Source organism: Carica papaya, chromosome 3 (genome assembly GCF_054855325.1).
Source record: "Carica papaya isolate Zhongbai chromosome 3, ASM5485532v1, whole genome shotgun sequence".
In the NCBI taxonomy this organism is placed as follows: domain Eukaryota; kingdom Viridiplantae; phylum Streptophyta; class Magnoliopsida; order Brassicales; family Caricaceae; genus Carica; species Carica papaya.
Window position 1 is genome coordinate 6,997,062 of NC_142311.1, and position 14,671 is coordinate 7,011,732.

At 31.4% G+C, this 14,671-nt stretch overlaps 2 protein-coding genes across 3 annotated transcripts; one reads left to right on the plus strand and one right to left on the minus strand.

Moving 5' to 3' along the window:
* Window positions 1-5,089: 5,089 nt before the first annotated feature.
* LOC110813921 (Tetratricopeptide repeat (TPR)-like superfamily protein) lies at window positions 5,090-9,039 on the plus strand. Its single transcript, XM_022041202.2, has 4 exons — window positions 5,090-5,325; window positions 6,635-6,847; window positions 7,656-7,811; window positions 8,435-9,039. The coding sequence occupies exons 1-4, from the start codon at window positions 5,227-5,229 to the stop codon at window positions 8,840-8,842; spliced, it is 876 nt and encodes a 291-aa protein (XP_021896894.2). The 5' UTR covers window positions 5,090-5,226; the 3' UTR covers window positions 8,843-9,039.
* A 1,800-nt stretch (window positions 9,040-10,839) lies between these two features.
* On the minus strand, window positions 10,840-14,671 carry VAMP726 (vesicle-associated membrane protein 726). 2 transcript variants are annotated; one of them, XM_022041304.2, is made up of 6 exons: window positions 14,535-14,671; window positions 14,042-14,258; window positions 12,004-12,145; window positions 11,804-11,924; window positions 11,589-11,651; window positions 10,840-11,315 (listed from the first exon to the last, which is right to left on the minus strand). In XM_022041304.2, the coding sequence occupies exons 2-6, from the start codon at window positions 14,229-14,231 to the stop codon at window positions 11,172-11,174; spliced, it is 660 nt and encodes a 219-aa protein (XP_021896996.1). In that variant the 5' UTR covers window positions 14,232-14,258; window positions 14,535-14,671; the 3' UTR covers window positions 10,840-11,171. The 2 variants fall into 2 exon arrangements, with proteins under 2 accessions (XP_021896996.1, XP_021896997.1); XM_022041305.2 differs by lacking the exon at window positions 14,535-14,671 and adding an exon at window positions 14,506-14,528 and having other exon boundaries at window positions 11,026-11,315.

Below are 14,671 nucleotides of genomic sequence, written 5' to 3' on the forward strand. Positions count from 1 at the left end.
GATGACCGACCCCTTAGACAAGCTAGCAATAATCTATATCCTGGAGATAACTAGGTTATATAGAGTTTCAGTGATAGTAGTATCTGATAGAGACCTTACGTTCACTTCTCAATTTTTGTCTAGTTTTCAGCAAGGCGTGGGATCGAAACTATCCCTTAGCACTACATTCCACCCTCAAATCGATGGACAATCAGATAGGACGATTTGCACACTAGAAGATATGTTCCGACCTTATGTTCTAAACTTCAGGGGACATTGGAATAATAACCTATCTTTGATAGAGTTCCCCTATAATAACAGCTATCAACTAAGCATCGTCATGGCCTCGCATGAGGCATTATATGATCGACCCTGTAGGTCGCCTATTTGCTGGAAAGAGGTGGGTGATAGAAAATTAGAAGAGACTACAATCAAGATAGTTAAGATCAAGAAGAACATTCAGACAGCTCAGAGCAGACAGAAAAGTTATGCGGACCCTAGAGGAGAGATTTGGAATTTAAGAAAGGCAATCAAGTAGTTCTTAAGGTTACCCCTTTTAAGAAAATCAACAGATTCGACAAGATGGAGAAATTAAATTACCGATTCATTGGGCCATTTAAAATTTTAAATAGGATTGGTACGTTCGCTTACATACTAGTACTACCTCCAGAGCTATCTCGAGTTTATAATGTGTTTCATGCATCTATACTATGCAAGTATAAAAATCGCAGGCAAAACTCGGTAGAGCCGTCATGGCTAAAACCCTAAACCATCTCCAATGACCCCTGCCCATTTTTCATTTCACACAATTTTTTAACCATTGTGTTCACCGTTTTTTTCTGTGCAGGTTAGCCAAAGAATAAACCTAAGTCGCGAAGGAGAACCAGTGGAGCCGCCGCACCCGGAGACCCCCTCAGCAGATAGGTTCGGTCTTTTTTTATTTTCTGGCCAATAGAGGCCTCCTAACATATTTTTTCGCAGGTATACATGTAAAATCGACCAAAACTGATCAAAATTAGCCAAGCCAAGGTGAATCACAACCCTAGGCGGCAGAGAGCGCTGGAACACAGCGATACCATCGTGCTGAAACCCTAAAATTGGCTGGAAATGATTTTCAACACCAATTTTTTATTTTTTATGGTATTTTTAAGTACATAACGAGTATTTAAATTTTTTATAAAAAATTCAACAAATCCGGGTCCCTTGAGAGACGTAGTAGATAGTACGATTTTTTGAAACTTCGATCCGGGTAAGAATCTCTCACCCTATTCCTTATTATAATAAATTGAGACTTAATAATCAATAATGATGTGTTTTGTAAAAAATTCAAAAAATAATTACAGGTCACCAGTGAAATTGGAACCGATCAGTTTATATTTACCGAAGTTTTTCTGTGTTGCTTATTCATTGTCATATACTGCTTAAATTGATTATTATTCTGTCATGTGCTTTAATTGTTGCTTTTAATTATTTTCTCATTTATTGATTGTCTAATCGTTACTTTTTTGATCTGATTGACTGACTGAAAATAAAGGCCCTAAGTACGTTTTTTGGTTATTACGGTATGAAATTGTATTATTTGTATAAATGTCGTTTAATTAATCGGTGAATATGAAATGAGATATTGGTATGCACTTGATGGTCTTTTTGTTGATGGAGATCTTTATGTGAAAGACTTACCGGGTATCCTAAGAAAGGGCGGATAAGTCCTGTACATAGGAAACCCTACCGTGAACATTATCTCAGTCGGACAGGGCTTGAAAGTCCCATACTAAAAGAGTTTGGGAGATATGGTTCACCTTCATATCGGACAGGGTATTAAGACGATAGAATATTCGGTGCTCATTACTGGACATGGTATGAGGACGGTTAGTTAATTGATAAATCTGGATATTGGGTTTATGTGTGGGGGGATATCCCTATGGAACCCTAGGGGTACCATTAAGCAGGTAAAAAAAAGAAAATTGTCATTTCTTGTTCACTTATGTGTGAAATTGAAAAGTTGTATGGATATTAGTCTTCATATGTTGATTTTTAGAAAACTCGTAACAGTAAGTATGGAATAAACAGTTTTCTTCTTGATAAATAAATTTACTTAAATTAAGAACTCCATTAGTCTTTTTTTTTTTTTTACCAACCTTCGATTTTCTGTATCATTGATTAGTGTGATATTTTTACTGGAGTAGTATTGCTTACTCTTCTATTAAGCATTTCAGATCAAGAGGACAAAGATCCAGATCCCGATCAGGAAGAAAGTTGTGAATAGTTTACCTCCAGAACCCCTTCAAGAGCTAGTGGATATTAATCTACATGACATTTATCTAATTATTCTAAATTATTTATTTACTTCTCTTTACAATATGTTGTATTAGGGATATTCACATAGCTCTATTGGATATTTTAATTTATTGTATAAGGAATGTAAACCCTAATATTATTTATTGCTTCCACATTTAAAAATACAAATTCATTTACTTTAAGTTTCGAGTCGTTACACTTTTCATATAAGACTTTGTCAATTAATTATTTTCACTGAATCATTGTCACTACTTTCTTTTATTAAAATTTGACTACATTGAGCGCCTTCAATTTAAGAGAATTGTCAAAAATATTATTGTATGTAAAATAATTTTTTCATATGTTAAAATTATAATTTACCTTCTATTTTTATCGAAAATTTTATAAATTCTTTATCTCATAAAACTATGATACTAAGTATATTATAGCTCAATCTATAAATACCACAAGCTTATCATGTGCATTCATGAGTTTTATCTTATTTAAACTATTGAAACTGTAAGTCATGTATATATTGAATATAATAAACTTTCAACTCTATTTTATTTATGTATATTGAATATAATAAACTTTCAACTTTATTTTATTTTTATATATTAATTTCTATCTTATTTTGTACATGATTCTTTTTAAAAAATTAGGATAAGACAGCTGGTTTACTACCAATTAAATGCAATTAGGTCGTGCTATAATTATTTAGAAATAGAGAAAGCTTTAATTGTACCAATTAGGTCTTTCTATGCCCATTTGTCAAATATATTTGTAAATATGTTATTTTTAGAGTGAATATTAAAGTATTGAATATTTAATTATATTAAATAAATTTTCAAATATAAATGTCAATGAAAGTAGTCGGTCTAGTTATTGGCCAATTGACGAAAGAGGTACTTGATACAGATAAAATCCAATTTAACAATTAAGTCATTGCTCTTTGTTCATTTGTTATATGCAAATCTAACGTAATACCTTATATCTTTATTGCTATAAACTTGTTAGTCTTAAAGTTGGTATTAGTGTTTGTAATCTATTAGTTTTTACTTTTTTAGATTAAGCTATTGGACAATATTTAGTTTATATTGAGTCATTTATGTTGAGTTTCAACCATTATGTTGGAGGAGATTTCAATATAATTTACGAATATGTAGAGAAAACTTCAAATTTTAGTTTTTTTATTAGGCAAATATGGGCTTCATATAATCGTAATGTATTTCTAATAATATATATGTTTATTAGTTTTTTTTATTAGGCAAATAATATCTCATGTTTTTCATGGATGAATTGGATCCCTTTTTCACAAAATCTATGTTGTGTTTTAGAATATAACTTTTTAATTTATTGATATGTAGTTTGATATTTTTATAAATCTTAAATTTAAATCATATGTTAAAAGAAAATTAAAAAAAATGTACCAATAAAACGAAACATCAACATATATACATATCTTTTGATACGCATTTTAACAATATGTAATCTCGAAGAGCATATAAAATGCTCGTTATGTATGACATCATGTGCATTGGTGATCACTAAATATATATTATTTTCTACATTTTTCATTTAGCAATAGATAATTAAAAATTATAAATTGCATAAAATTTTAATGGAAGTTCCAAATTTCGATTTTACCTCTAACATCTTTATAAGATTAATCGTGAATTAGATTTATCATAAATTAAATCCAAAAATTCTTCTTACCTTATTAATTCCAACAAATTCCCAATTGAGGGCACCAACATTAGCAACCACATAAGAAACTAAAACAAATATTCAATTGATACTATACAAAGTTTGATTATCCCTTACGGTAAAAGGTTAAAAAATTTTACTTTTAGTAAATTTGTTTCTCTCAATTATTTGCTCATCACTTTTTCATTAAAAAAATATTCTCTCGGTACTTTGGTTATAAAATTGGCATCATAATTTTCTGCAATAATTTTTTAAGGCAAAAATTTCTTTTTGATTTAAATTCTTAATGAAAATACATCCTACTCTTTTTCTTAAGAAGTCAAGCCTATTACTTTTTAACTAATAAATGGCCTAATTATAATAAACAACCGTACAACTTTAGAAAAAAAAAAACAACCTTATCACTTCAAAAATTATTTAGAATTGAAAGAAAATATATATTTTTTAAATTTTTAATGACTATAATTTTAATATTTAATGCTAAATCATAATCTACTGTTAAACGTTATTGTATTATATAAAAATTTTCAAAATTAAATTAAATAATATATTATAGTAAATTATTATGCAATTTACTATTTAGGATATCAATTTTATTAGAAAGATAGGATCAATTATTGCCACTTCCACAATACATCTATTATTTAGGAATAATATCAAAAAATATTTTTGCACATTTATATAATTGTATTTTATATTTTTAATTGTATCAAAATATACCTTAAATTATTATACTATATTAAATAATTTATTATGTTATAGTTTCTATTAAAAATAATTAAAATTTTAGTTTTTAAAAAATAGATAAAAGTGTGGTTAGAATAAATGAATTATTTTCCTTTAAAATAAGAATTTAAATAATATGACGTAGAAAAAAATGTATTTTCACTTTTAGTTGGGAAACTTAAGAAAAGGAGAAGGTAAAGCATTGACCCATTGAAAAATAGGATTTTAAAAAGTAAGCACGTGCGACTCGTACGTGGCAACAGGAGGTAAGGTTTCTAAACGCAAACAGTCATCGAGGGCGCGTAGGGGAAATCCTAATGGGGAAACTGGATTACGAATGAATGTAGACGGAATAGCGTCAAAGTTCATTCTTCTTCCAAGTTTCAACATCGTTTTACATATCTTGACCATTGTTCTCTCCCATTTGAAGCTCGTCATATATACGCACGCTAACAAGGAGAGGGAGAAAGAAACTGTGGGAATTTATAGAGACAGAATCATTGCAGGAGTTTGATTAAGAGAGAGGAAGAGATCGAGATGAGCCATAGAAAAGGAGAGAAGCAAGAGCCTCCTTTCCATGTCGTTCACAAGCTTCCTCACGGTGATAGCCCATATGTTCGAGCTAAGCATGTCCAGGTACATATACATATGCGTATAATGCATATATACTTACATTATATAGGTCCGGATGATATTGTATTAAGTGATCTATTTAGTTGTTTTCGTTTGAATTACAAAAGTCAAGATTTCTATATGTTTGATTCATTTTCTGAATTTATGACTCGTTTCTTTGTTGTTCTGGAGAATTTTCTTGATCAGAAATACTTGGAGCCTGCATTTTTGTTTTTTTTATGGTTTGTTAACACATCAAAGGATTTGTTGTTTCTAATTCATGAACATGTTTTCCAACAGACACGTATAAATTCTCTTGTGAAGTAATATTCATGTAAAAGAAAACACTGATCTGTCGGTATATATATATGTATAAACATACCCCAATTACTGTTTGTTTGTGATATCACTTTTTATTTTTTTCGAATTGTTTTCAAGGAAATAAGCGTTCTTTCTTTTTCAGATTTTAGTTATTGCTGTACTTTACTGAAACACTGCCATTATTTAGTTTGATTCAATGTCGTTCCTTTCTCATTATTCTGTAATTGAATAATAAATAAATAAGAATTCAATCAAAATAAACGGGTGATTAGAGTATCTGGTAGCTGCTAATTGCATATGGGCTACTGTTTTTTCTTTGCCTAGGAAAGCTTCAATTCCAATCAGATCATGTAATTTTTATTTTCTGGAGAGATCTGTGTCGTAAACTGATATTGATTGACGGTATCATTTACTTTCCTGTTTTGGGATTTTTAGTTGCAGTAGCTTTCCCATTTTTAACGTTTACCTTGTCCTTGATGCTTATTACACAGCTTTTCTGTAAGCCCTTTCTATCGGGTCAAATGAAATCAATTTGCATCTTCTCTAAATTGTCGAACCATTCCATTAATATGAGTTGCCTGACGAGTTTTGAATAGATCTGATGTCTTACTAAATCTGAAAGGGAACCTTTTTCTAGATCGGTAGGACAAGCTATGAGGCGACACAGTACCCATAGGGTGGAGCTATTTTACGGTTTAAAAGCTATAATATTATTTAAACTTAGCAGGGAACAGATTAGATGAACTGGACTTGTCTACAAATTATACCTCTATTTGATTCGTCTATTAACTCCATAATTTCTTGAAAAAAGATATTTCTGAATGATTTTTTTTAATTGTGCATTTTCCCACAGACTTTGGAACCAAAATGATTTTTTTTAGTGCTGTAGATGCTAGTTACGTTTTCCATTTTGCTACCTAAATTTGTTAACCTCTACTTGTAGTAATAACTTTCTCATACTAAGACTTCTTTCAAGGTCTACTTATGATATGCATTCTTTATGCAACTGCAGTTGGTTCAGAAGGACCCAGAAGCAGCAATAGTTTTTTTCTGGAAAGCAATAAATGCTGGAGATAGAGTAGATAGTGCCCTTAAAGACATGGCAGTAGTAATGAAACAACAAGATAGAGCAGAAGAAGCGATAGAAGCTATAAAGTCTTTCAGGGATCGCTGTTCCAAGCAGGCACAGGAATCACTAGATAATGTTCTCATTGATTTGTACAAGGTACTTATACTATGAATACGTTCAGGATAAATCATTCAAACTTATAAGTAAATCTCATGTTTTATCCAGAAAAAGTTAAAAGTACATCGCATTTGAATAATAGCATAAACTTGCATCTTCACAGTTTTGAGATTAGTCTCTTGTTTTTCCTCTTTGTCTGTCTATTTCTTCCATGCAAGAACCTCGTAAAATTTCATAATAGACTTCCAATGGAAGACAATTGTGATTATGTGTTATACTATAATATTTTGAGCACATCTATGACATGAATGTTGTGGGTTGAAAAATTTTAAGAAGTTGCGAAGGTACTTTTACATATAATTTCATGCTTTTGCAGATTTTTGCTAATCAAAATTTTGATTTCCATTTAGAACTTTTAAGAGAAGCGTAACCTTCTTTTTTCTCCGATACAGAATGCAATCTTTTATTGGCTGAAATAGGTTAATGCAGAAGGTAATAGTTTTCAAACTAGTTACGGGTTTAGATATCCGATTTTTATTTTTTGATATGTTATTTTTTCTAATCTTTGGAAAACAAATGGATACGAAAATGTAGGGGCTGATTTCCTACCCTCTGTCTTGCAAAAACAACAGTGAATTGGTTTGTCAAATTCAGTGTTCTTTCTGTAAAAAGAAAACAACCTAATTCATTGACAAAATATCAATTTTGCACATGCCGTTAAAAATAAATTATTGTTCATTGTCAGTGCATCATATTTTCAGAACATGTTAAAGAAGGAAATTTCTGCCTGCCTTCATTATCTTGTTCTGTTCTAGTGTCTTGTTGATAACCTTGAAAAGTTTGACAGAAATGTGGGAGAGTAGAGGAGCAGATAGAGCTATTGAAACAAAAAATTTTGATGATTTGTCAAGGGGAGGCCTTTAATGGAAAACCGACAAAGACAGCACGATCTCATGGAAGGAAGTTCCAAGTCACTGTTCAAAAAGAAACCTCCAGGATACTGGTACGGTCACTAGAATGAACTCTAAATTAGGCTGTGAAAGAATGAATTATTTTTTGGAATTTATTTAGAAATTCATACCTAGTTAAAGTAGGAGAATTATGAAAATTATATTAGAAGATGATAAATTAAGTTATACAAAATTTCTGGTGGAACTAAAAGAATGTAGTTTAAATAATCAAATTGACAGAATTTTGAATGTCATATACCAGTTCCACTGGAAATTTCTCTAGGATGTTCCACGAAAAAAGACTTTTTGTTTTCCAAACATTGTTTCATTTGCTGACAGTTATATTTTATTATCTGTTAGTTACACAAATGTTCTTCTCCCTAGCAAGAGTTTTATCCCCATATCTATTCCTAAGTTATGTTTCATGCCAGTTCCATTTTCTGGTAGTCTTAGCACAGATTATGTGTTACTGCTGCTGCTACTTTCTTGGAATTTTGGCTAAAGTTTTATTATTGTAGATAAGGAACTTTAAATTTTTAACATTTTCGTCTGGGTTCTTTTCCTTTTGTCATTTCTTCCAATTATTTAATTTAACATGGAGTTATTCAGAAATATTTTTCTTCATCAATGCCGTCCTTTTGAGCTGCAACTGACATAATAAAGATATGTAACACAGGGGAACTTGGGATGGGCATATATGCAGCAAGGGAAGTATTCGGCAGCAGAAGTGGTCTATCGTAAAGCTCAAATGATTGACCCCGATGCCAACAAAGCCTGCAACTTGTGCATGTGCCTGATGAAACAAGCATGTCATGATGAAGCACGCTTGATTCTTGAAGATGTATTACAGAACAAGTTTTCGGGATCTGATGACCCAAAGTTGAGAAGCCGCATTGAAGACATGATACAAGAACTCGAGCCGTTAAATACCAGTCCGATATCTAATACTGCAACAGGATTAAATTTAGAAGATGCTTTCTTGGAGGGACTTGATCAGCTGATGAACCAAATGACGCCTTATAGATTAAGGAGACTTCCCATCTTTGAGGAAATTTCTCCATTTAGAGATCAGTTAGCATGCTGACCTCATCATTCCTTTTGTACCATATAATATTGTGTGGTTATTATAAAATCTGTAAAAATTAGGATCGAATTCTTTCTTCTTGGTAATGTTGTATAAAAAGTTCTCTGAAGACTGAAGTTGCGTGGTTATTATAAAATCTGTAGAAATTAGGATCGTATTCTTTATTCAGGTCAATGTTGTATAAAAAATTTTCTGAAGACTGAAATTGCCCTTTACAAGCTTGAATACGATCTATTGCTCTTTCAAAAATTGTATTTTTTGTTAATATTTTATTTCATAGATGATTTTACAAGTTATATACTGTTGTTTTATTTTATTGACGAAATAGTAAAAATATATTTAAAATATAAAAGTCAAAATAATAAAAATATATTTAAAATATAAAAGTCTCGTACAAAATACTGTAAAAATAATTTGTAAAAAATAAACAACTTACTCCTTTTTATTCTAGTATCTGCACAGATTTGCACATAAAATTATAAAGTTGATTATTTCTAGATGTAGCTTCAGAATATCAGAAACTTACACCGAACAAGATTTTTTTAAAAAAAAAAAAAATAGTAAAAATTTAGAACAAAAGTTAACATTCTGAGTACTTCTTGAAAAAAGTTAAATGACAATTTATGTATTATAAGGAAAATTTTGTTATTTGATAAATTAGTTTTTGTATGATATTCTTATTTTATTAAATTATGAGTTTTATTTATTTAATTTATTAGTAAATTAAATATCTAAAAATAATATCTTAACTATGTTCGGATAAATTTATCTCAGTATGCCATTCTTAAATTATGCATTTTAATTACAAAACATATTTCTAAAGTAAATATTTAAAAATAATCTTTAATTATATTTGACATAAAATGAGTTTGTCTTATCATTAAGTAATTTAACATAAAAATAGATGTTAAAATAAATGCACATATTAAAATCATATATTTTTATCACAATCAAATATTTTTTTCACGTGGTCACACAAATATGTTAATATGATATTTTAATTTATAAAAAAAATCAATAACAGAACAAAACAATAGTCAATTTCATCGATAAGGATGATGCTATTAGCTAACATTGAATATTTTTTATCCGATATTTGACGCACTACGAAATTAATCCAGCTGGTGAACCGATATTTGACTCAACTTGTTCAGTTTAGACAAAAATAAGTACACTTCTAGTTCTTTACAGTCACTACCGTAGAAAATTTTAAAGCTATCATTGTTTGGTAAAAACAAAAATGGTAAAAGATACTATATGAACTGAATAAACTGTCTTATTAAAACTCAATTGAAATTATCAATTGATTCAAATTTGAATATTCATCATCGTATCATTAAACTAAAAGCTTACAACTTCATTTGTGGTTAATTCTTTATAAACCTCTGCAATTCTTTAACAACTAATACTTTGTAATTAGACTCATTATCATTACACGAAAATCATTTGTTATTTACACAATTACTTTCTAATTTTTTGAACTCTTAATTGTCAGTTTGTAGGATCCTACATAGAAATCAAATGCAAATGCATCAAGAAGATTAAAACTTTTATTTTAAATGACAAAAACTAAAACACAATACACTAAACTCAAAAAAGACTACACAAACTGAGTGAAGCTGTACTTCACTCTTAAATTTAAATACACAAGTTATTGTAATTTTCAGATCACAAAAACACAAAAAGACCTCATTCACACGCAGGGAAGGCGATTTCGAGATAGTTCCAACTACCACAAAAAAACTCAATGGAAATTATATATCACAAAATTGAATGACCGGAAAAAGTACAAACTTAACCATTTTGTTCTGTGAGTAAATGACAACGGGCAGGTGACAATAATCCCACCCCACAAACTCCTAATCTGTACGCTTCCAAGTATATCTACTTGGAAGGTTCAAGCAAATGACTTATACAGCCATGACAAAAAAAGGTAGGTCACGAAAGTAATCTAATTCACAATAGAGAGAGGATATGAAAGTAAATGACAAAAAAGGTAGGTGTAATAATCCCACTTCACAACCTAATTCGTAAGCATTCAAGTACGCAATACATCTTAATTCTTAAACAAGATCCATGATACGAAACAGGAAAATATATATATCTACTAAGGAAGTTCAACCATATAACCTATACAGCAAATCCAAAATACAAAAACCTCTCCCACCTTCAGATGCTAGCAGAGGAGAAAGGCATTGGCTGAAACATAAATGACTCCAGAGAAAAAGAGATAGCAATGTGGATCTTCATAAAAGGCAAACCGATCTTACCATGAAATCCACTCCATATAGTGGTGAGTGCAGTCTCCATGGAGAAATATCCAACATAATCAACACTTAAAGCCATGGCAAACTGACAACACAATTATAAGAATCAACGCAATGATGATACCCAAAACAATCAATTTTATCTTCATATTCTGAATCCACATCTTCCTTCTCATCTTTGTTCCCTGTGTCCTAAAATCTTGTGCCTGCAGTTGATTATAAATTGAATGTATCAAAGTACATTATTAAAAACGGAAAAGGAGTACATGCATAGAAGAATTATAAAAGAAATAACAAAGGTTGAGCCAACCCCCTTCTTTCCCAATCGAATTATCAAGAACAATATGCCTAATTGTAGGCAACTGCAAGAAAACCACACCCAAAACCCTGGAAAGATGAATAACTTTCCCTGGGTGAAAGCAAAAGCCACTACATCCAGATCCAATTTTCATTAAGCTTCTTTTTTGAGCTAGACTAACCTGGGAGCGAAGGTTCTCAGTTTTATCCACCAGTAGCTCGATCTTTTCACCACGATCAAGAACCTACATGAAATATGAATTTCACAATAAATATTCTACTAGAAATATCACCGCAAAAATTTACATTGTATAGTTCACAGTTTCACATGTTTGAAGAAAGTTACATTCACTTGGAAGCTATAGAAATGGTGGAGAAAACCACAGGGCCTCCTTACCTTCTCGATATTTTCCATCATAACACCCTTAACTTCAGAAACCTGAGCTTTCACTTTGGCAAGCTTGCTGATCTCTTCAGGATGATCCACACAATATTGCATATGCTCCTTCAACTTGGGTCTACAACATAGATGGAAGAGTTATCCACATTCGTTAAAGAAAATCAAACATCAAACTGTTAAAGAGTTAGTGCCAGTACCCAAACTCTTTGTTCAACCCGTTAGCAACGGCAGTTGCGGCTTTCCCTCCACCATATCTCTTGTTAAAGTCCTCCTTAACTCTTTCCAAAAAGGCAATTGGAATTTGCCTCCCAGCAGACTCAACTGCAACAACGCAGTAGGCTGCAAATAAAGAGATAACATGCAATTGTCTTAGTATTTAGATTTGAACTTCACAACTTAAATACACCTTTTATAACTAATAAAACAAATAACCAAAATACTTTAGCAAGTTTTTTTTTTTTTTGAGACAAAGCAAGCAATACTTATAAATCCAATTACAAGCAAGCAACAAATCACATAAAGGTTCAACAATCAAGAGATTTTAACTACTTACCACCTGATAGATCTAGAAGCTATGATTATTCAGCAAGAATAATTATCAACACTAAACATGGTTTATCTGTCAAAAAGTAATGGCATAATAGAGATTCAGAGTAGAATCCTCCTCGATTACTCCTTTAAATCAATAAAATATGATAGAGGCGAGCGCATCCTATCTTTAGGCACTTCTACATGCTAAATTCTCCAATTGATCCATCTTACAATGCAGAACTAAAATGATGTCTAAATACGTTCTAGACTCAGAACTGATATCTAAAAGTTAGTAATGAGTGGTTCTCTTTATTTGACAAGCAATTTTGTCAACTTTCCAACAAATTCAAACCCGTAAAAGAAGGAACTCTATACTTGGCTGGATATAGAGAAGGACATGGCCAAGGAAATAATATATTAATGTCAAAAAAATATATAACAATTTTGCTTAACCAAATTATAAAATATGATTATGATAGTGCAAATTCATAGATGAATCATCCTATTTATGAGATAAATACACTCTTATAGATAATCTGTATTATACCGTGTGTACTTTCTAATGTTTTTTGCATTATCTAATACTTCGTAAAATTATAACTATATCCTACTGCCTTGTAAGGTTATAAATAGCACATTATAATGATATGGAAAGAAACACTCGTGTGATTATAAAATAACCTTGAGTACTACTTCATATCTGTTTTCATTACGCCGGTCTTTGCTATGCCAAGGATTCCTTTTCTACATTTTTTTCCAATAAATATAAAATTAAAATCAATTATTAATAACTAAAACTATCACATAAAAAATGATGCCACAAGCACATTTATAGTTTGGTCTCTGCAGCAGGATATAGCTAAAATCTAGATCTTTTAAGGATATCCTTTTTCCTTTACTTTTTCAGCAGCAAGCAGATAGTACGTGTTTGGTCCACCCTCCTCAATTCTCATCTGCATGTTTCTCACACATTTTACTGGAAACTGATACCGAATAATCTCCTGGATTAACACAATCCGTCATATCTGCCTACTGATTGCAGCAAAAATAAAACAATCAACACAATATCTTCAGTTTACAAGTTGATCCATGTACGGATCAATAGATCACAACTTAGCCAATTAATCATTTACCGTTCCTTATAAGCACAACATAGAATTTTGAAAAAGGGAATCGTAAACCATTCCTTTTTCCTTTTTCCTCCACAATCCGTATACACATCATCCAAATAGCAGTTTAGATACAAACAAGGAGCTTCGTCTGTTAGGGAAAAAGAAAAAAAGAAAGGACAGAGAACATTTTTCAAACAAGGGAAGAAAAAGGACAAGGAACATTTTCCTCTTAGATCCAAAACAGTACATATTGGAGTGAAAAAATGCGATCTACACTACGGGTGATATTTTCTATTCCGACCAACGGCGATCAGGACCAACCCAACGCAACACAATCAATGCTGCGACTCATACTTATCAAGCATTCCCCACTGTTAAACCAAAAAGATTCGAACTCCCAACGCAATTACATCGGTTAACGAACTTGATCTAATTAGAACCAACAGTAAGATCAAGAAAACAACAAAAATATGTGGATAATAGAGATCTGGATCAGTGTTTCAATGTACCATGTACAAAAAACATGCAGACACAAAGAAAATCATATGCAGGTACACAAATGCTTATACAAAAACATGGAAAGATGACATACTGAAGCCATTTTCGACGAGGTAATTGAAGGTATGACCATCACAATTATAGGTGAACTTGTTATTGGAAGCGGGGAGCTTCTGGAGGCATTGAGAAGCGATGCTGGTAAAATTCCCGGTGAATTCCGTGTACTCTGCCAGAACCACCGTTCCCCGAGCCACAAAGCTGTAGATCAACGATTGCTGTCCCATTCCCCCAGCGAAAGAGAAACCCTAACCCTAAATCAAGATCTGATTGATCAATTAAAAATCAAAAAGAAAAAAATGCGAAAAGGAAGAAATGAGGGAAGGGAGTGAGCGATAAAATTGGGGGAGAAGGAGATCGGACAAACGAAATCGACGCTGGAATTTCGCAGGGAGAGAGAGAGAGAGGGTTGTATTACTTTATATATTCAGTCATTCATTTAGCCTAAATTTAGGCATTTTTTTAATTTTAATTTTTGAAAGAGTGAATGAGAGGGATTACCTTTTCTTTAATTAAAGAAGACGGATTACCTTGAAATGGAGGAAACGAGAAAATTAAAAGCGAGGCGTTCGAACGCGGTCGGTTTGAATTTTGTTGAGATTTCTTATCAAACGCCAACAACCATTTTTAAATTGGTTAAATTGAAGAGGAAGTTTCAAATGCTTAT